The sequence below is a fragment of the Balaenoptera acutorostrata genome, chromosome 4 (genome assembly GCF_949987535.1).
Source record: "Balaenoptera acutorostrata chromosome 4, mBalAcu1.1, whole genome shotgun sequence".
Lineage (NCBI taxonomy): Eukaryota > Metazoa > Chordata > Mammalia > Artiodactyla > Balaenopteridae > Balaenoptera > Balaenoptera acutorostrata.
This window is the reverse complement of record NC_080067.1, coordinates 103169463-103189480: the sequence shown is the minus strand read 5'-3', so window position 1 is coordinate 103189480 and position 20018 is coordinate 103169463. Positions and strand designations below refer to the sequence as shown.

General features: G+C 37.4%; 2 protein-coding genes across 17 annotated transcripts in view; one reads left to right on the top strand and one right to left on the bottom strand.

The window, feature by feature from the left end:
- TFG (trafficking from ER to golgi regulator) overlaps positions 1 to 5254 on the top strand; it is a 36904-nt gene extending 31650 nt beyond the window's left edge. For 3 of the 5 annotated variants that reach the window (XM_007164025.2, XM_028163825.2, XM_007164023.2), the window contains 2 exons: positions 805 to 900; positions 4404 to 5254. In XM_007164025.2, coding sequence (XP_007164087.1) covers positions 805 to 900; positions 4404 to 4786 — 479 coding nt within the window. In that variant the 3' untranslated portion in view covers positions 4787 to 5254. The remainder of the gene's footprint in view (positions 1 to 804; positions 901 to 4403) is intronic. The other 2 variants (XM_028163838.2, XM_007164024.2) reach the window with 1 other exon arrangement.
- A 414-nt stretch (positions 5255 to 5668) lies between these two features.
- The window catches only part of ABI3BP (ABI family member 3 binding protein), a 263791-nt gene continuing 249441 nt past the window's right edge, over positions 5669 to 20018 (bottom strand). For all 12 annotated transcript variants that reach the window (XM_007164013.2, XM_007164015.2, XM_028168601.2 and 9 more), the window contains 5 exons: positions 11420 to 11499; positions 10594 to 10623; positions 9810 to 9971; positions 8376 to 8498; positions 5669 to 6968 (listed from right to left, as the gene is read on the bottom strand). In XM_007164013.2, the coding sequence (XP_007164075.2) occupies positions 6853 to 6968; positions 8376 to 8498; positions 9810 to 9971; positions 10594 to 10623; positions 11420 to 11499 (511 nt within the window). In that variant the 3' untranslated portion in view covers positions 5669 to 6852. The remainder of the gene's footprint in view (positions 6969 to 8375; positions 8499 to 9809; positions 9972 to 10593; positions 10624 to 11419; positions 11500 to 20018) is intronic.

Below are 20018 nucleotides of genomic sequence, written 5' to 3'. Positions count from 1 at the left end.
ATAAGGGCATAGCTCATTTAGTGCTGCAGTACGTAGGGCTGGGCACCCAGTCCAGTAGCGTGGGTTCTGTCCTGGGATTGCAGCCTGTGAGCACTAGCTGCCTCCTGCATCTCAGTTTGAATGGCACTAGATAATGCATTGACTTTTTTTTAGTCATTGTCTTTTTCCGCCAAAAGTATGCTATTTACCTGTTGTCTTTTGATTAACAGCAGGTAGTTTGAGTATTTTTTAAAGATTCAGCAACATAAAGTTGTTTTAAAGATTTAAATACTAGCTAGATTTTTTAAAAATTTCAATTCTAGCTAGATATTACAGTGCAAGTTTTATTGCTCTCTAGGCATTAGATCTAGCTAAATCCACCATTAGAACAACTGTGAAGTAGCAGAGATGATAAAGACATGAACCAGTAAATTCTTATGTGTTTGGAAATCACAGGAGCTGTTAATGGTATTTGCCCCTTTCCTCAAATTTTTATTTATTGATTTTTATGGAACATTAGTAGTACATATCTGTGGGCAGCTGGGTTTGGAAACATTAGTTTTTCTGGAATTTCTGAAGTAACCACTCGTGTTATTTGCTGCCGATAAGAGTTCTCTGCAGTTATTCCACAGCAGAGTGGCCACACTTGTTAAATTGATCATTCTTCTCTCCTTCATAGACAGTTAAAGGGGAACAAACACATTCTTGTGTCTTGGTTCTCAGTGTGTTTATGTGTGTGAATGGGGAGAGAATTCAATGTGCTTTGAAAGCGTTTCTCTTCTGCCACGTTAAACCTGCCTCTTTGCCTCGTCTCGTCTCCTTTAGGTCAGATGTACCAGCAGTACCCGCAGCAGGCTGGCTATGGCACTCAGCCACAGGCGCCGCCCCAGCCGACGCAGCAGTACGGTATTCAGTATGCAGGTGAGCGGGTGTCCAGAGGGAGCTGTCTCTGTACTTGAGAAACTTTAATTCTTTCCTCCTAATTCCTTGATTTGTTATAGTAGGTATTAAGTATTTATTTTGGGGGAAAAATAACACTTGTTTTATTTATTTTTAAATATTTTGCATAAAAATGTTTACTGTAAATCACCATTTCAGTTTTCCAGTGGGCAAGTAAAACTTACAATCATAGTAGATGATTCAGTAATAACCTGTAGTATAAAAAAGTTTTTAATACAAAGTTACCTCCTACTGATGCGATGACTTACCTGCTGGGTCATGTAGAGCTACAAAAATGCAACATTTTTTCCTCCATTATATGTAACACATTATCCCAGTGTACTCTTAGTAACTGTAAAAGCATTAACAGTTCCCTCATGGAACTTTCCATGGAACATGGAAAGAGGTGGTCTTATTAAATGAGAACCAAATTAAGCTACATAGGTTTTTAAATCTCCCAAAAGTATGTAGGAATACCAAAAACAGGCCATAAAAGTAGAATTGTGTAAAACGTAATTCAGGCAACTAAGAACATAAAAATCTCAGTGTAGCTTTGAATACTGTGGTTATAATTCAGGTAATTTTTACGTTTGTTTTATCTGAGAATTTTGCGTTCAACTCTTGTTTTACAGTCAGAGATTTAAGTATCAAAATTTCAACTGTAATTTTAGAAAAGTAGTAAGATTAACTCTACAAAAATGAGCAAAGAACATGCAATAAATACAGGGGGGAAAACAGTCAACCTCATTAGCAATCCCTTGTGTACACATTATCTCACTTAATATAAACATTAACTTAGGTATCATCGAAAAGTCTTGAGATTAAAGCTCCATGTAGTAGACTGCTGCCAGTGAGCCTAAGGATCTCCCACTCAAAAAAGCCTAATCATTTTCCTCAATAAAAATGACAGGGTACAACTATTCTTAAAGCAAGTGTGTGCCCTTTTTTCCCCCTTAAATCTGCTTGGAACTTACGGTGAAAACGCCACCTCTGCCGTTAAAAGTTTCAGAAACCATGTCGCCCCCAAAGCCTAGAATATTTATTGTCTGGTCCTTTACAGAAAAACGTTTGCTGACCCCCTGAATTAGACCATAAAATTCTACCATTGGAGTTTGACATATTTTAACACAAAGAACAATTTTTATTTGGATTGGATTTGCTATGGAGTGATTTAACCTGTAGCTGCTAGTTTTTAATTATATAAAATAGGTGGAATGAATTTGAACTTGGACTATAATATTGGGGGAAGGTTATTTTCAGGATGCAGTCCTTTAAAGAAAATCTGTGTTACAAATTATATAATTTGTAGAAATAATAGATATTAGAGTGGAAAAGACCTAGTTATCTAATCCAGGGGATTTCAGTCTTCACCATAGTTCAGAATCACCTGGAGAGGTGTTTTTTGAAAGTTACAGGTGCTTGGGCTCTACTCACAGTGATCTTGTTTTATTTGGTCGAGGATGGGACTCAGGCTTTTTTGTTTTAAATGCTTTGCACGTCATTCTAAAGTGCAACCAGGGTTGGGGACCACTGATCTTGTCCCACCCACTCATTTTATAAATGAGACAACTAGGGTTCAGAGAGTTGTGATGCATCAAAGGACATGCAGCCATTTAGTGGGGGAACCAGACCAGAACCCAGTACCTTTGACTTTGTAGTTAATTACTTCCCTGTATCATTCTACATTCTCCAACCATGACCAGGGGTTGGCAGACTTTTCTGCCATAAAAAGCTAGATAGTAAATATTTTAGGCTTTGTGGACCATATGACTCCTTGTTCTTTAAAATTCATTTATTCAGAGAACCACAGGATTTCCATTTCTTGCCATTTCTGGTGATTTGCACCAAAGTTACTCATTTATTTTGTTTTTCAAGGGAGGGGATGGTGGTGGGAGGAGGAGAGTATATACATATAGAGGTATTGCTATATTATGGTCAAAGACTAATAGGTTGCTAATGAAACAGCATCTTAGGCCCTTAGGGGTTATTCCCTCGCTTGAAAATTAGATATGATTGTCCCCAGATGCTGTTAAAAAGCCAGTTTAGATTTCACTTTCCAGGATGAGAAGACAGCTTTTTTTTTTTGCTCACAATCTTAAGTCGAATAGATATTTTCAGTATAAAAGCTGAGTCCTTCTGTTTCTCCAAAAACTTACAGTAAAAAAATTTTATGTAGAGGATAGGAGAAATTGTATGACATCAAGGTTTCATCATGAATTGACGTTAGTTCAGTATTTAGGTACTGCCATGAGTAAAATGCATTAGATATTTGATTTACTTATTAAAAATTAAGCTTGCTCTTAATGATTTTAGTCAGGGTCTTCACTGAGTAAAGTTTAGTTCTTTTCGAATTATTATCTCTGTATTTCTGATCCTGCTAGTCCTATTAACTTGAATCTGGGAGATATGGAAATAGTCAACTAAACACTGCTTGGAGACTCTTAAGTGGTGGTGCTAACATTGGACCATCTTTGACACTCTGCTGGTTTGGCAGTTTCCCTCTGTGACCTTTTCCAGTTTTATTCATGGACTATGTCAGAAAGGTTTCTTTCATGAGTAAATTTTGAACCCAGGTTCAAGGTGAGTTCAGAATATACTCAAATTCATTCAATCCTTTTTATTTTTTTAAATGCAGGGTTGTACATATTTTAATAATTTTCTTATGTATCTGGTATTTAATGCTGACAGGATTCCAGTCAATGGAGAGGTTTCATTGCAAGTAGCTGCAGGTGTGTTTCATGGTAGAGATAAAAGTTTTTAGTGAAGCAGACCTTTTATTTTAAAAGGCTTTACATCCTAGTAACTAATGAATATAGATGTTGATTTTTGTGGGGCAATATGATATGCTTTCTGTGTGTTACATTGTTACTGCTAAGCCAGAATTTTGAATTGTAAAGGCAAAAGCATCAGATACCAAATCTAAAAGAAAGATTTTAAGGATTGTGAAAATTGGCACTTAATATTTATTCTTAAACGGCTTAGTTTTTATAGAGTGAATAAACCTTAAAGCATCTCATTAGCACAATAAGATGTATCTGTAGCACCATTGTTTCATTTAAAAATATTCATTCTCTACAAATAAAATGTGTTTTTATTTGGTACTGTTATTAAACAGGCCCCTCAGAACCAGGTTAATGACTAGCTTTTGCATTAATTCCTACATTTATCATTTGAACATCTACTCTATACTGGGAGTTATGCTAGAACAGGAATTTGCTCTCAGGGATTATACAGTGTAGGAGGAGTTGAAGTAGAAGTATATATAGTGGTTTTAATTTTAGAGGGTTTACAGAATTGTCTAGAAAGTGCTTCTTGGATACTATGTGGTCTTGAAATATAGACTCTGCTACTCTACTTGTTGCATAAATACTTAGGATTAAGTTTGTTAAATTTCTCGTCATTTTTTTGTCCATAACAGTAGGACTAATTCTCTGGAAAATGGTCACCAAAAGGAAAAATAAGATATGTACGTTTTGCCTTTTCAGCAGGCTACAGTCAGCAGACTGGACCCCAGCAACCTCAGCAGTTCCAGGGATATGGCCAGCAGCCAGCTTCCCAGGCACCGGCTCCTGCCTTCTCTGGTCAGCCTCAGCAACTTCCTGCTCAGCCGCCGCAGCAGTACCAGGCGAGCAGTTACCCTCCACAGACCTACACTACCCAGACTTCTCAGCCCACTAATTACACTGTGGCCCCTGCCTCACAACCTGGAATGGCTCCAAGCCAACCCGGGGCCTATCAACCAAGACCGGGTTTCACTCCACCTCCTGGGAGTACCATGACCCCTCTTCCGAGCGGGTCAAACCCTTACGCACGTAGCCGTCCTCCCTTTGGTCAGGGCTATACCCAACCTGGACCAGGTTATCGATAAGGAGGCTCAGTTAGTTACACTGATGAATGTAGCTGCTAGCTGTTTGCCTCCCAAAAGACTCCAGTACTACTATTTTAATTAGTATTGAAGTTCAGAAGTTTAAAAAGCAGAGCATTTTTTTATGATATCATTGTTGCTGTTAATTGAAAGTTAATTTGCTGGAAGAAAAAAAAGACCAAAATGAAAGTTTTTTTCCTCCCCTGCTTAAAATTGTAGCAGCTCCCTAGTTATTTTGGAACACTACTCTTACATGTGTGCAAAGTGATTGATTGATTGACTTTCTAGCTTGCCTTGTCCAGAGGATATTAAAATGCTAGGTTGAAGTTCAGCCATCTTACTTGGCTTTTTACTATTAACATGATGTACTAAAGTAAAGTAGATCCCTTTGCGAAGACTAGATATTATGTATAAATGTAACAAACAAACAAACATTGATGATAGGTTAATAAAGAAAGATGATTGACTCCATTAGTGGTCTTGTAATTTAATTTAGTCATTGACACTATGTGTGTGTGTGTGTGTGTGTATATATATATATATATATATATATATATATATATATATAAATGAGAAAAAACAAACAAATCCTTATTGATGTTTTGGTCTTAAAATGAAGTATAGACCTTTTATCTTATGCCTTTCCATTCAGAGAAGCACAGTGCTGCTGAATTTTGTCCTGATTTTGGCTTAAAACAATGAAACTAAACTAAAATAGATTTCACAAGAAGATAGATTAGCATTACATATAAACAAACACAATAGATTAGATAGATAGATAGATGATAGAATAGTATTAAAAGATACAAGGGGGGTTTGGTAGATCCTAAATAACTTGTGATTTTCCTTATAGAAATGAACCATTCAGAAATGAAGAACTCAGTCTTCTTAAAAAAAACTACATCTCTTTATTGCAGAGTTTATACTTTTGTTTGAAAAATATAAAATGAAGTAAGTATTGATAAAACTGAAGCGTGGTGAAAGGTGGTGAGCACAGAAAGGTCCTTTAAGGATGAGGGCAACAATGCAGCATTCCCATCTCCCTCCCCAAACGAAGAAGAAAATTACTTTTTTTTTTTTTTTACATAAAAACGAGTCAGATTTTCATTACAGGTTGGGTTAGACAGAATTATGAAAACAGCCCCTGATACATTCATTCCCTAGAGATCTTCTGTGTAAAAATATAGTAAATATCTTATAAAATGGCAGGGATCTCATCATGCATTATCCTTTTGTGCTTAGACTTTACAGTCAGTCTCTGTATATAGCTTGATTAGAATTATATTAAAAACAGTAGGAACACAACTGCTTAAAGGGATAGTTTAGTTTGACAAAGAACATTCAGACATTGTAACATGTTTATGGGTAGAGAAAGAAAAAAATATGTATTTTTGAAACGCTATATATAATTCTCAATTCCATTTACAGCTGAAATGAAATTCACTGATTCAAACAAAATCTTTTCAATAATTTGCAGATATTTGAGGAAATGTACACTGTCACGAATGGTTAACTATTTAAATGCTTCAGAAAAGATATTCAGCTGTTGCTAAAAAGTTGAAGTTTAAATAAACATGTGAATATTAGCACCTTTTTCCCCCAGATATATATGCTGAAGATAATTTGATCTAATAAGTTAAACCAAGTAGAGATTTATGGACTTAACTCACCAGTAGGAAGAATACACAATAAAAGTAAGTATTTTTTAAAAAGTATATTAGTTTTTTGATGTTAATTTTGTTATAAAAGTATCTCGAAACATCATTACAACAGTGTGATAAATAATATACAAATGATCTCTTAAAATACCATGAACAGGGAGCCAGCTTCCCCAAAAATGTTATTCTGTTAATGTCAATATTTTGCTTTCTTTAAATGACTTTGTAAAACCTGATAAATATTCTTAGCAATCTTTCTAGTAAACATCTAATATTGCCATTAATTAGATTTTAAACTTTTATACATAGTAAACATAAGAGCTTTAAATGCATGTGACAAATACCATACTGTTTCCAATTATTTTTTTGCCATGATGAAACAGAAGGCACTTCTGAACGTGATTGCAGCATCTACCATTTTCCAGGAATTGTGGTCCCACATTCATACCACTGGACATAATTGATTTGGGTGTGACCTCCAATTTCTCCAAATTGGACAGGTTCCTGGCGAACTGCTCTGAAATAGCCTAAGAGAGAAAAATAATTAATTTTAATAGCTGCTATGTTATATTTTTGTCCTCAATGCTCATAGGTTGAAGGGTGTCCTTGAATGCCTGAAGCTTACTCTAGGTGAAGCAGAATATTTTAGAAAACGGATAGTAAGAGAGGCCCTGGTGTCTTTCCTGAGGTGGTAATGGCTGGCTAAACATCAGGGACACTTGAAACTCCTTGACATCTGCCTTAATAAGCTAGGATGGGATGGTTGGTAGTATTTGAGAGATAAAGCTGAAAGGGGGCAGGAGCTGGAGGGGTTTCGTGTTTTGTTTGAGTATCACTGACCAAGTTCAGTACACACTTTGACGTACGTAAAAGTGTACTTTCTGTACTTGCAGCCTAGTGGTGGTCTATGAAGTTACCTGGTTAAAGGCGTGTTGTACTAAAATGTTAGGAAACAACAGAAGGGTTGGTCTAAGATTGCTAAATTTCTAAGAACTAAACTTTGATGAAATCTTCCTTCAAGGACCCTACACTAAGTGATTAAAAATTTTGCTGTGAATGTAAAATGTTACAGAAATACACAATTTACAGTATATTTTATATCCGGTTCCTGTGAGGCAGCAGTTTCAATTTTCTGTTAATGAGTTCACAGATTTTATTAAGTCATCTTTTACTGTGGTTGGTATTTTTAGTGCCAGTGACCAAAAGGTGATGCTGAAAAGACTAGTCAAATAATTTTACGTATTTAACAAGCCCCTCTTGGTAACTCCTGGGTAATATGGATGTGTAATTTACCCTTTCCTACCCTACCTGGACAGGGATTAAATTAATTTTCAGTCTTTTCAATTCTTATTAAACAGCTTGGTGCTAATGTGTCTGTAGCAAGTTACAGTGGTTAGTCATTTCTCAGCAGAATTCTATTTTAATTGTATTTATAGAATTATTTATAAGGCAAGTAATATTCTTTTTTCCTTCTACGGTAGTAGTAAAGCTTTGAATTTCTTTTAAATTTTTTAAAAAGGAATAAAAATAAAAACTGCTTGTGTGTTCAGTATGACAAAAACCATAAAAGTAGTGCATGAATGATTTAAGTTGGGGAAATTAAGCTTCTTTTTTATAGCTGCTTTTTTTTAAACCTGCTCTTTTATAGCTGCTTTTGCAAATTCAGGTTTTCTTAAAGTAGAATGGATTTATATAAGATGTTCTGTAATTTCCTGCAGCTCTAAGGAACAGAGTCTTAAGGAATGGCAGGAAAGTGAAGAAACTTCTATTAAAAGTCTTCATGTTAAGGTCTTATGTGGGAAGTCCTTTTTCCTAGGCAGATGGAGGAGTAGTACTACAGAATTATTTTTAAAGTGATTGATTTTCTCAGCTTGAATGTTTTTTGGGTTAATTTGTAAAAGCCTCTTGCTTACGAGGAGGCTCAGAAAACATACCTTCTTTGGTGGGTAACTGGTCAGAAGAGAGTTGCTGTCCTGTGCGTCCATCTAAAAATGAGTCCACGAACTGGCAGTGATCTTCTCCGTGGCCTCTCTGATCACCTATATTATAAAATTTTCCTGAAAAAAACAAATTAAAAGGATCATGAAGTATTACTGCCTTTGATATGGGAGGACTCTGAAATAATCAAATTGTTTCAAATAATCCGTCTTCCTTGTTCTTGTACTTCTCCCCCCTTTCCTTCTAGTTCGAGCCACCAGTGTTCCTTGATTGAACTATGGAATCGTCTCCCAGCTGGCGTCCCTGCTTTCACTCTTGCTTTTCCCTATTTTTCCTTCCCTCCTCCTTTCACAGATTAGTCATCTTTCAAAAACGCAACTCAGATAGTGTTACGCCCCTCCATCAATCTCTCCAGCAGTCTTCTGTTATACTCAGAATAAAACCCGGGAGTCCTTAACCTGGTTTCCTAGCTCTGCACAACTTCATGCTGCCTGATCTTCCCCTTACTAAGCCCCAGCCACACTAGTGGAACCGGCGAGGCATTTTCTGCTGCAGGTCTTTGCGTTTCTCTTCCTTCTACCTCTGGTTCTTTATCCCTCGATCTTTGCGTGGTTGGTTCCTTCTCATAGTTTTCTTCTTCTCGGCACATGTGCTACCTTTTGAGGGGGGGGGCTTTTCCTAACCATTCTAACTAAAAGAGCTTTCATTCAGCCATTTTTTCTCCATTTTCATTCCATTTCGCCATTTTCTTTCACCCTTTTTTTTTTCTTCAGAGCACTATATGAAATTCTTATTTACGTGTTTGCTTTCTGTCTCTCCCCACTAGACTGTGAGCTACAAAGAGCAGGAACATGTCTGATTTCCTGCTTTGTCCCCAGCACCTGGAACCGTGTCTGAACAAAGCAGAGAGTTTTGTTGAATGATTGAGCAAATGTCTACCTTTCTATGTTGGGGCCAATCTTACTTATTTAAACTTTTTACTGTATGAATATAGAAAATAACCCACTGAGTCTGGAGCAAGGGGTTATAGCCCTTCTGGCTCAGTGTTTTAACCTTGCTCTTGTCTCTGACAGACTTAAAATCTTAAATACGTCATACTCCTTCCATGATTATTGTTAGATACACTCTTTTTACTACCAGTAGGCTTTTTATCCTGGGTTGGCTGTAACAAAATTGAGCTTGGATGTGACTAGTTTTTCTACGTTCAAGTTTGCCACGATGGCACTGTTTCAGATTGCATTTTCATTATTTACCTTCTTACAGCATATCTCAAATCCTAAGATTCTAATAACATCTTGCTCAGAAAGGAAACTTGTATTTACATCACACCTTCGTGTCTGGGACTGTCCATAGAAAAGGCTAAGTTACAGAACGCTGCAAAGCATTTCCTGAAGGATAATCCTCACAACAGAACTGATGGCCCTGCTTACCTGTGAGGGAGTCACTCAGATAAATCTTGTATCTGAGAGAGTTGCACAGCTGCACCCCTACAAACTTTTTATACCACGTCCTTTTGACATACTGTTTGCCCTTACATTCTGAGTAAGAGTCTGAATTAAAGGGTCTTTCAGTCCAGATGGCATCTCTTCCTGCTGCATAAGGGAAGCACATGGTTTGAGTTTAGTATTTGACTTTCAGTCCTGAAAAGCTGTCTTAAAAGCTTTTAAAAAAGTAGTTTGCCAAGTTCATTGTCAACCTGCTGATAGCTGGTTTTCTCCAGTGCTAAATATTGGAGCCAAAAATATAGGAGTAAGCCCCCAATTAAATTTCCGTCAACGATGAGGTAAACCTTGGAGCAGCACGTGTCAGAGTTGACTAGCCTCTGCAGCGCTCAGTGTAGAACAGCACCCCTTTAGGAGCAAATTTAGGTTTCTGTTTTTGCAGCATATTATACAATTTAAACAGTTACTTTAATGTGACTTGTTATTAAAAGTGGAAATGAGGGTGCTATATCTTGACTTAATTATTAAACAGAAAAGTTGAGCTGGTCTGTTACAAGAATGGAAAGCAGGTTTTAAAATATTCAACTTGTTCCTGAAACAACATAGGCTGTCAATGTTACTGAATGTTTTAGGTAAGCATTCATACCTGATTGATATTCTAAGAAGACTAAACGGACTAAAGTGATATCATGATTAAAATTCTACCACGCCCGTTCAGTTGAATCACTGTAGGAAAGCGTGTAGTTGTGTTCTCATCCAGGTAGGTACTTACCAGAAACTGGCTCACTCACTCTTGGGTCAGCTAAGGAGAAATAGCAAAGACAGAGTCAGAGGTTATAGGTAAGTCCCAGTGTTCCAGTGACATAGTGAAGAAGATGGGTGCTGACAGTTGTTAAGGAATCTTGCAAAACAGTACACTCTTACGAAAGTCCAAATTTGAAAATTGTATATTTTGTTTTGGGAATTGTTCTCCAGTGGAGAATCTCCTCTGCCACGTACTCAGCTGTATCTTTTATATATGATTTGTGTAGTTAGTAGTCTTCATTGCTGTTCTAGATTTTACTTCCATTTTAAAGTCTTCCTCTTTTAGTTTCATTAAAAAAAACTATTGATGATAAAATCACCAAGATGCCATGAACTGCATTTGGTGTAAAAAATTATACACTAATTCTGTGAGTACAGATGTATCTCATTAAGGAATTGGAACTGAGGCCAAATTAGAAAATTTCATAGCTGTTCATCATGAAAACCTATCACATGAATTCCCTTTCTGGATACTGTGGCTGAGCGTCTGATATTTTGATTCCAGGCACAGATTCTAGGCATAGAGAGGAACATTCATTCACTATTGAGTATAGACTGACTACACGCTTTTTTTCTTTTAAACTGATATGCCTGATGTTTTTCTGACATAGAGATAAATGAGGAAAAACCCAAGGGGTGTTTCCTTAAAGGTACCTTCATCAGTTTGCTTTTTCAAATGGATGGTTTTTTTTAAATCAAATGCTTTACCCAGTGTTTAGCTAGGTTTCAAACAAGCTATGCAAAACATTGTGACCCTTTATATCCTTGTTAGGAATTACTGCTGATGTCATTACCTGATTCAGTACTGAATGCCACTGTGTTGCTGGGTGGGCCTTCACCAAGTGGGTTTTTGGGTTTCACCTGGAACTCATAGCTGTGTAGGGGGGAAACAAACAAACAAAACAAAAATAATATTCTTAAGTGGTAGGAAGCAAACAATTTTCTTGTCATACTGACATTCTTCCTGATTCTGTTTTGAAATCATGACGGTGAATGGACATATGTTCTAGAAGAAGCTTCAGGAAAGAAAATTTCCTTTAATTCTACTGTTCAAACAGCTTGTCTAATTGTTTTCTAGAAGAAAAGGGTTAAGTTAATAAAAAAGATTGTTGTCTTTTAAAAGCTCCAAATTAATAGAAATAGCTGGGCAGGTTGCTAATGGACATACAGGAAAAGAGGTATGTGGCGGACCCAGGCTAATTCCAGTAACAAGGAGCCTCAGTTAACTTCAAATGTTTAGCTACTTCCTGGGAGCGCAGAATAAGTTCCTTTTTAATTCCTTATTATCCCAACCCTGGGTATAGCCATAGACTTAGGCAATGTTCTTCATTGTGGGGTTTGAGCTACCCATGTCAGAATCACATGATAGAGCTACAGTGGGGAAAGTTTGTTTAAAGTGCAGACTTCTTGTTCCATTCTAGCTACTGAATCCCTTTTTGAGGGGTTCCAGAGAAGTATTTGTAGTAAGTTCCTGAGGTGAATCCTGTGCCGACATTTGAGAACTACTAGATAAGCTATGGGAGCAGATGTACATGAAAATATTTTGTGGCAAGAAGTTCCTGGTTATATCTCCTGGAACTTGGGTCTTCTGTGGATCATAGGAAGCCACGATATATTCCGAGTAGGGGCATGGTAGTGTCAGCTCACGAAGAGTATGGGCACAAAGACACTTTTCTCTCCTTCTATAAACTAGATTCATATGGGTCAGGCCCTTAACCCTTTATGTTAAAAAAAACAAAAGACAAAATAAGCCCATATCCCTTGTAGTTATGTTTGATTCTGTCCTTAAGAATTATGCACTAAATTACTATGCAATATTTGACAAATTTCATCCATAGAATACTCAAGCAGAGCAAACCCTTTTAAGTTCAAACAGTAAAGCTATTTGCTGTTTGCCTGAAACTAAGAGTTCCTTTCAGTAGCAGACTTAGCAGGAAAGTAATTTTGAATGTAAAACCAGCTTGAGTCAGCTGATAGAACTGATTGAGACTTAGCAGGAAAGTAATTTCGAATGTAAAACCAGCTTGAGTCAGCTGATAGAACTGATTGAGTTTCAAAACTGTGAAAGACTTTTGGGAGATAATTCCTCTTTTTGAAAAGTTTGTAATTGACTAAGAGTCCAAAACACAAAAAATACTTTGAAAAACAGAAGGATGACAGCTCTTAATTTGGTACAGAGGATACCAAGTGAGCAATAACAGAACTTTCTGGGGCTCAAGGAGTCAGATTTTTGACTGTTGAGGCACTGCTGGAATCTATAAGGAAGACAGATTCTAGCATTACAATGTGAACATTTTTTGAGTGCTTACTATGTACCAGACACTACATATGAAAAGTAGTACACACAAACCCCAAGAGAGAAGTATTTTCCTATTTTTCAGTTAAGAGCAATGACTCTTTTAACCCTTGTACTCTTAATTGTCTTTGCTTTTCCAAACTTCCAAACTTTGTGATAGGGGGATTAAAACATGCAGGGTTTTCACTTATTTATCTATTTAAAAATTTTTTTTTAACATCTTTATTGGAGTATAATTGCTTTACAATGTGTTAGTTTCTGCTGTATAACAAAGTGAATCAGCTATATGTATACATATATCCCCTTAACCCCTCCCTCTTGTGTCTCCCTCCCACCCTCCTTATCCCACCCCTCTAGGTGGTCACAAAGCACCGAGCTGATCTCCCTGTGCTATGCAGCTGCTTCCCACTAGCTATCTATTTTACATTTGGTAGTGTATATATGTCCATGCCACTCTCTCACTTCGTCCCAGCTTACCCTTCCCCCTCCCAGTGTCCTCAAGTCCATTCTCTCCATCTGCATCTTTATTCCTGTCCTGCCCCTAAGTTCTTCAGAACCTTCTTTTTTTAGATTCCATATATATGTGTTAGCATATGGTATTTGCTTTTCTCTTTCTGACTTACTTCACTCTGTATGAAAGACTCTAGGTCCATCCACCTCACTGCAAGTAACTCAATTTTGTTTCTTTATATGTCTGAGTAACATTCCATTGTATATATGTGCCACATCTTTATCCATTCATCTGTCGATGGACACTTAGGTTGCTTCCATGTCCTGGCTATTGTAAATAGTGCTGCAATGAACATTGTGGTACATGACTTTTTGAATTATGGTTTTCTCAGGGTATGTGCCCAGTAGTGGGATTGCTGGGTCATATGGTAGTTCTATTTTTAGTTTTTTAAGGAACCTCCATACTGTTCTCCATAGTGGCTGTATCAGTTTACATTCCCACCAACAGTGCAAGGGGGTTCCCTTTTCTCCACACCCTCTCCAGCATTTGTTTGTAGATTTTTTGATGATGGCCATTCTGACTGCTGTGAGGTGATACCTCATTGTAGTTTTGATTTGCATTTCTCTAATGATTAGTGATGTTGAGCATCCTTTCATGTGTTTATTGGCAATCTGTATATCTTCTTTGGAGAAATGTCTGTTTTAGGTCTTCTGCCCATTTTTGGATTGGGTTTTTTTTTTTTTTGATATTGAGCTGCGTGAGCTGCTTGTAAATTTTGGAGATTAATCCTTTGTCAGTTGCTTCATTTGCAAATATTTTCTCCCATTCTGAGGGTTGTCTTTTCATCTTGTTTATGGTTTCCTTTGCTGTGCAAAAGTTTTAAGTTTCATTAGGTCCCATTTGTGTATTTTTGTTTTTGTTTCCACTTTTCTAGGAGGTGGGTCAAAAAGGATCTTGCTGTGATTTATGTCATAGAATTAAAACATTCAGGGTTTTTAGAGTGAAAAACTGCACATGAAAGCATTTTGTAAACTAATCAACTGGTAGAAAGTGCCGTTATCCTTTGCAATAAGACTGCTGATATAAAGCCACCCATCTCACTCATTTAAATAAATTGCACATACATGGGGTGCTTTGGCATAGAATATTTTCCACAGATTAAATTCTAGCTCAGAGGCCTGATGAACTTATTAAAAAGAAATGGTGAACTGAAAGTGGAAAAAGAAATCACAGGCACCTGGACTTGGATTCAAGCGGGCAATGCATTCCACATTCCAGGCCATTGCCAAAAAGCTCTGTGCTTTGGCCAAGTCTGATTGCTGAAATTATTTCCATGTCTTTTTATTTCACAGTTATTTGCACTTCAGCTATATTTGTAGAATGGCCACAAATATTGATAAGCTACTTTTGGGGATTGTTTTTGGGTTTTTTTGCCACCATTTTATGATACTTGACAAGTTTTGAAGAAATCATTTTAAATTAAGTTTAATTAACTGCATGAGAACTAAAAGGCACATATTTTTGGCTGATTAAACAGAAAATATATAAACAGAATATATTTTAAAAGGCAAAAATCTTTCCCAAGAAGCACATTTTATCACAAGATTTATGACACTGTAGGTAGAAGAGAGTAATGTCTCAGAGAAAATATTGATTATACATAGGGAATAAGCATAGGATTTTAGCTGTGCAAAAATCCCATAGAGGAGAAGAAAGTTATTTAAAATAAAAAGTACAGAATAAGTAAAACTTCAAATAGAATGTTTGGAAAATAAAGTTAAGGAAATTTTACAAATACTAGAAAAAAAAGATGAAAAATGAGAGAAAATACGGAAATGAGCAGATTTTTTCAGGGAATATAAAACTAGGAGGTTCTAGAAGAGAGAGGAGTGGAAAAGGAGGGTAGAAAATTATCCTAGAAAGTTTTAAAGTAATTTCCCAGAATTGAAAAACATGGGTTTCTAGATTTAAAAGGCCTAATATTTGCCCAACAAGATGAAAAAAGAAAAAAGACTGAAGCAAACAAATTGCAAAATTTCAGAGTACTGGGATAAAGACAAGATCTTAAATGTTTCTGAGAAGAAAATACGTCCTATTCAAAGGATGCAGAATCAGAATGACATGACATCTCAGCAGCTCTAGAAGTTAGAAAATAATGGAACAATGCTTTCAAGCGTTTATTTTATCCTACAATCTATGTTTGGCTAAACAACAGTATCAGAATAAAACACGGATATTTTCAGACACGTAAGAACTCAAAAATATTATCTTCCATAACCTTTCTTCAAGATGTGTTTCTCAAGAAATTCCAGAAAGCAAGTAAACAAGGAAGACATGGGATATAGGAATTAGGGGGATTCAACATAGGAGAGAGGCAAAAGATGATGGTGAGGGCTTCCAGGAGATGTTGCCATAAACAAACACATGTAACAAATAGATGACTTGAGCACTTGACCATTTGGAGAAATAGTCTAGACATATGGATTTAATTAACAGAAGAAATAGCTAAAATAATTGAAAATGAGAGAGGCAGGACTAAGATGGTAACATAGGAAGCTCCTGAGCTCTCCTGCCCCCACAGACACATTGAATGCACAGCTGCACATAGAGCAATTCCCTCTGAAAGAGATCCAGAAACTAGCTGAGCAACTCCTATGCATTGGGGAAATGAGAGAATACCCCCATCAAAATGGGTAGCAAAGGCTGAGACACACTTGCCATAAATCCCATCCCTGACACAGCACCATATAATCAGGAGGGAACCCCCAACTCCCAACTTCTTCCTGAGGAGCAAAGGGTTTGTAACCCACATCTGCATCCCAGCTTTTAAGACTCTTACCTGAGGGATGGGTCCCCTAAACACCCAGCTCTGAAAGCCAATTGGGCTTGTGTTTATGAGACCCATAAGGATATAGCAAATCCACTTATTCACAAGTGTATGAGCACTCACCATGGCTATGCCCCCAGGGCTCAGTAGAGAGCAAAAGGGCACCATCATCTATCTCAATATTTCTCTGAAAGGTGTTTATCTGCCAATGTTAAAAGCTGCAACCTGAGGATCAGGATTTTAATTTAGCAAGCTCTGGGGGCTGTGATCCTCCCTGGAGACCAGGGAAGCCACTGGATGCTCTCCCACCTTCTCTCTCCAGCCTGCTCAAACTTGCTAGTATCTGCCTGGAAGGAGGTTGTAAAACATGCCTGTGCCCTAGTTTTTACAGCTTCTATCCAAAGGGATGAGTCCTTGGATCACCTGGCTCTGATAGCCCATGGGTTACTTAGCCATTCATGAGTCCCACAGGACTGTGGCAAAGAAGCAGTTTTTAACTAGCTGCCCCCCAGGGCTCAGCACAGAGGAAGCAGGCAAAAATGCCCATCTTCCTGTCTTTCCCTGAAAGGGGTTTATCTGCATCTTTTAAAAGCTGACACCTGAGGATGAAGCTTTTAGTTTTAGCACACGTTTAGGGGCTGGCTGTGATCCTCCCCAGCGACAGGGAAGTTGGCATACACCTTCCCTGCCCTCTTCCTTCAGCCTGCTACAACAATAAAACCAAGCCACTAGTGTTTCCCTGGAAGGGGCTTGTACAAATGGCTGACACCCCAGCTTTTGCAGCTGCTGCCCAAGGAATAGGTCTCCATATTGCCTGTCTCTGAGAGCCAGTGGGTTTGTGTTCACAAATTCCACAGGACTAGCAAACAAAAAGCAGTTTTTAATGGATGCAGGAGCACACTTCCCTACCCTACCTCCCTGCCCTAACTATATCCTGGGTCCAGCAGGGAAAAGCAGCCATCTCCTAGTGTTTCCCTTGAGAAATGGAATATTTCCTGCCATATCAGTAAACAGGATGTCACAGTCAGCAGCAATTGCAGCCCTCCAATGTGAGCCCTGAGGGAACTCAGGAAGGAAAGAATACCTGCCATCTAGCAGCCATCAGACTGCAGCCACTCCCTGCAGTGAGCCCTGAGGAAACTCAGGATGTAAAAACACTGGCCCCAGATAGCTGAGGTGCATATCAAAGGAATGACTTCAGTAAGCCTAGACTCTTGCATCTTCCCATACATAGAAAAGCGCTAAATTCCTTAACTTGGGATATCTGGTTTTCTAACAGTAATCTTTTGATGTTCTGACTACCTGCTCTTTGTTGCAAAACTGTATATCCTGGTTCCCCCCTTGCCTCTGCAGAGCAGTTCTCCCAGGGTTACTTGAGATGCTGCCTCCCAGGCTTGAAGTCCTAAAAATTCCCGCCAAATAAAATATAACTCTCAACTTTTAGGTTGTGAATATTTTTTAAGTCAACACCCTGGAAGGGGCTTAACTACATAATTTCCCACCTGCTGCCTAGGGCCCAGCTTATAATCAGCCTGCATGTAGATGCTGACTGTGATCCTCCCCTTTGGTACACTCATGAGTTTTGGCATACCTCCAACTACTAGGAGCCACTAAGAACAAAGAAAATTGCTTGGACAATCTTAGAGGTTTGAGAAACAAGTACGAGCTCAGGTTGGGCTGATTCAAGAGGTTCATTTCCTACCTGAGACCATTCTATTGAGACTGGGAGAGGTGGCTGTTTTATCTAATGTGCAGAAACCAAACACAGAATCAAGGAAAATGAAGAAACAAGAATATGTTCCAAACAAAAGAACAAGAAAAATCTCTAGAAACAGATCTTAATGAAATGGACAAGTGATTTACCTGATAAAGAGTTTAAAATAAGTCATTAAGATGCTTACCAAGGTCAGGAGAACAATGTGTAAACAAAGTACAAAGGGATAGAAAATATAAAAAAGTGCCAAACCAGAAAACACAGAGTTAAGAATATAATAATTGACCTGAAAACTTAATTAGAGGAGTTCAACAGCAGACTAGATGAGTGGAAGGAAGGATCAGTGGATGTGAAGATGGGGCAGTGAAATGCATCCAATCAGAGGAGCAACAAAAAAGACAGCTTAAGAGATGTATGGGACACCATCAAATGGATCAAGATATGCATTATGTGAGTCCCAGAACAGGGAGAGGGAAAGAAAGGGGGCAGAAAGCTTATTCAAAGAAATAACAGCTGAAAACTTTCCTAACTAGGGTAAAGAAACAGACATCCAGATACAGGAAGTCCAGAGAGTTCCAAATGGAATCCAAAGAGGTCCACACCATGAGACCCACATTAATTTTAAGAGATCCACATTAATGATAATTTAATTGTCAAAAGTTAAAGACAAGGAAAGAATCTTAAAAGCAGCAGGGGAAAAGCAACTTGTTATGTACAAGGGAGCTCTCATAGCAATATCAGCAGATTTTTCAGCAGAAACTTTCAGGCCAGAAGGGACCAGCATGATATATTCAAAGTGCTGAAATTAAAAAAAAGAAAAAATTCTCAGCAAAGTTGCTCTTCAGAATTGAAGGAGAGATAAAGAGTTTCCCAGACAAACAAAAGCTGAAAGAGTTCATCACCACTACATCAGCCTTACAAGAAATGTTAAAGAGAGTTCTTCAAACAGAAACAAAAGGATGCTAATTAGTAACAGGAAAACATGAAAGTATAAAACTCAATGGTAAAAGTAAATACACAGTTACATTCGGAATACTCTAATGTTGAAATTGTGGTGGGTAAATCACTTCTAACTCTAATATGAGAGTTAAAAGACAAAAATATTACAATAACTGTAACTATAATAATTTGTTAACAGATATACAGTGTATAAATGTAAATTGTGGCATAAAAACAAAATGTGGAGAAGAGTGTAAAAAAGTAGAGCTTTTGTGTGTTTGAAGTTGTCATCAACTTAAAATAGACTTATATGACGTTTTATGTAAACCTCATGGTAACTACAAAGTAATAACCGATGATCGATATACACACACAAAAAAGAGAACAGAATCACAGCATAACACTACAGAAATTCATCAAATCACAAAGGAAGAGAGGAAGAGAGGAAGAAAGGAACAAAGGAATTATAAAACAACCAGAAAATAATGAACAAAATAGCAATAGTAAGTCCATACCTATCAATAATTATTTTAAATATAAATGGACCAAACTCTAATTAAAAGACGTAGAGTGGCTGAATGGATTAAAAAACCAAGACCCATCTAATTCTCCTGAAAGAGACTGACTTCAGCTTTAAGGACACACATAGACTGAAAGAGAAGGGATGGAAAAGATATTCCATGTAAATGGAAACCAAAAGACAGCAGGGATACCTATATTTATATAAGACAAAATAGACTTTAAGCCAAAGATTGTGAAAGGACACAAAGGAGGTCATTATATAATGATAAAGGGGTCAGCTCATCAAGAGGATATAACATCTGTAAACATGTACACAACATAGGAGGACCTTAGTATACAAAGCAAATATTAACAGATCTGCGGAAGAAATGGCACTACAGTAATAGCAGGGAACTTCAATGCCATGCTTTCAACAATGTATATATAGAACATCCATACAGAAAATTAATAAGGAGACACTGGACTTAACATAATGTTAAAGCAGATGGACCTAATGGACATATAAAGAACATTCCATCCAACAGCAACAGAATACACTTTCTTCTGAAGAGCACATGAAACATTCTTCAGGATAGGTCATCTGTTAGGCTGCAAAACAAGCCTTAATAAATTTAAGAAAATTGAAATCATTTAAAGTGTATTTT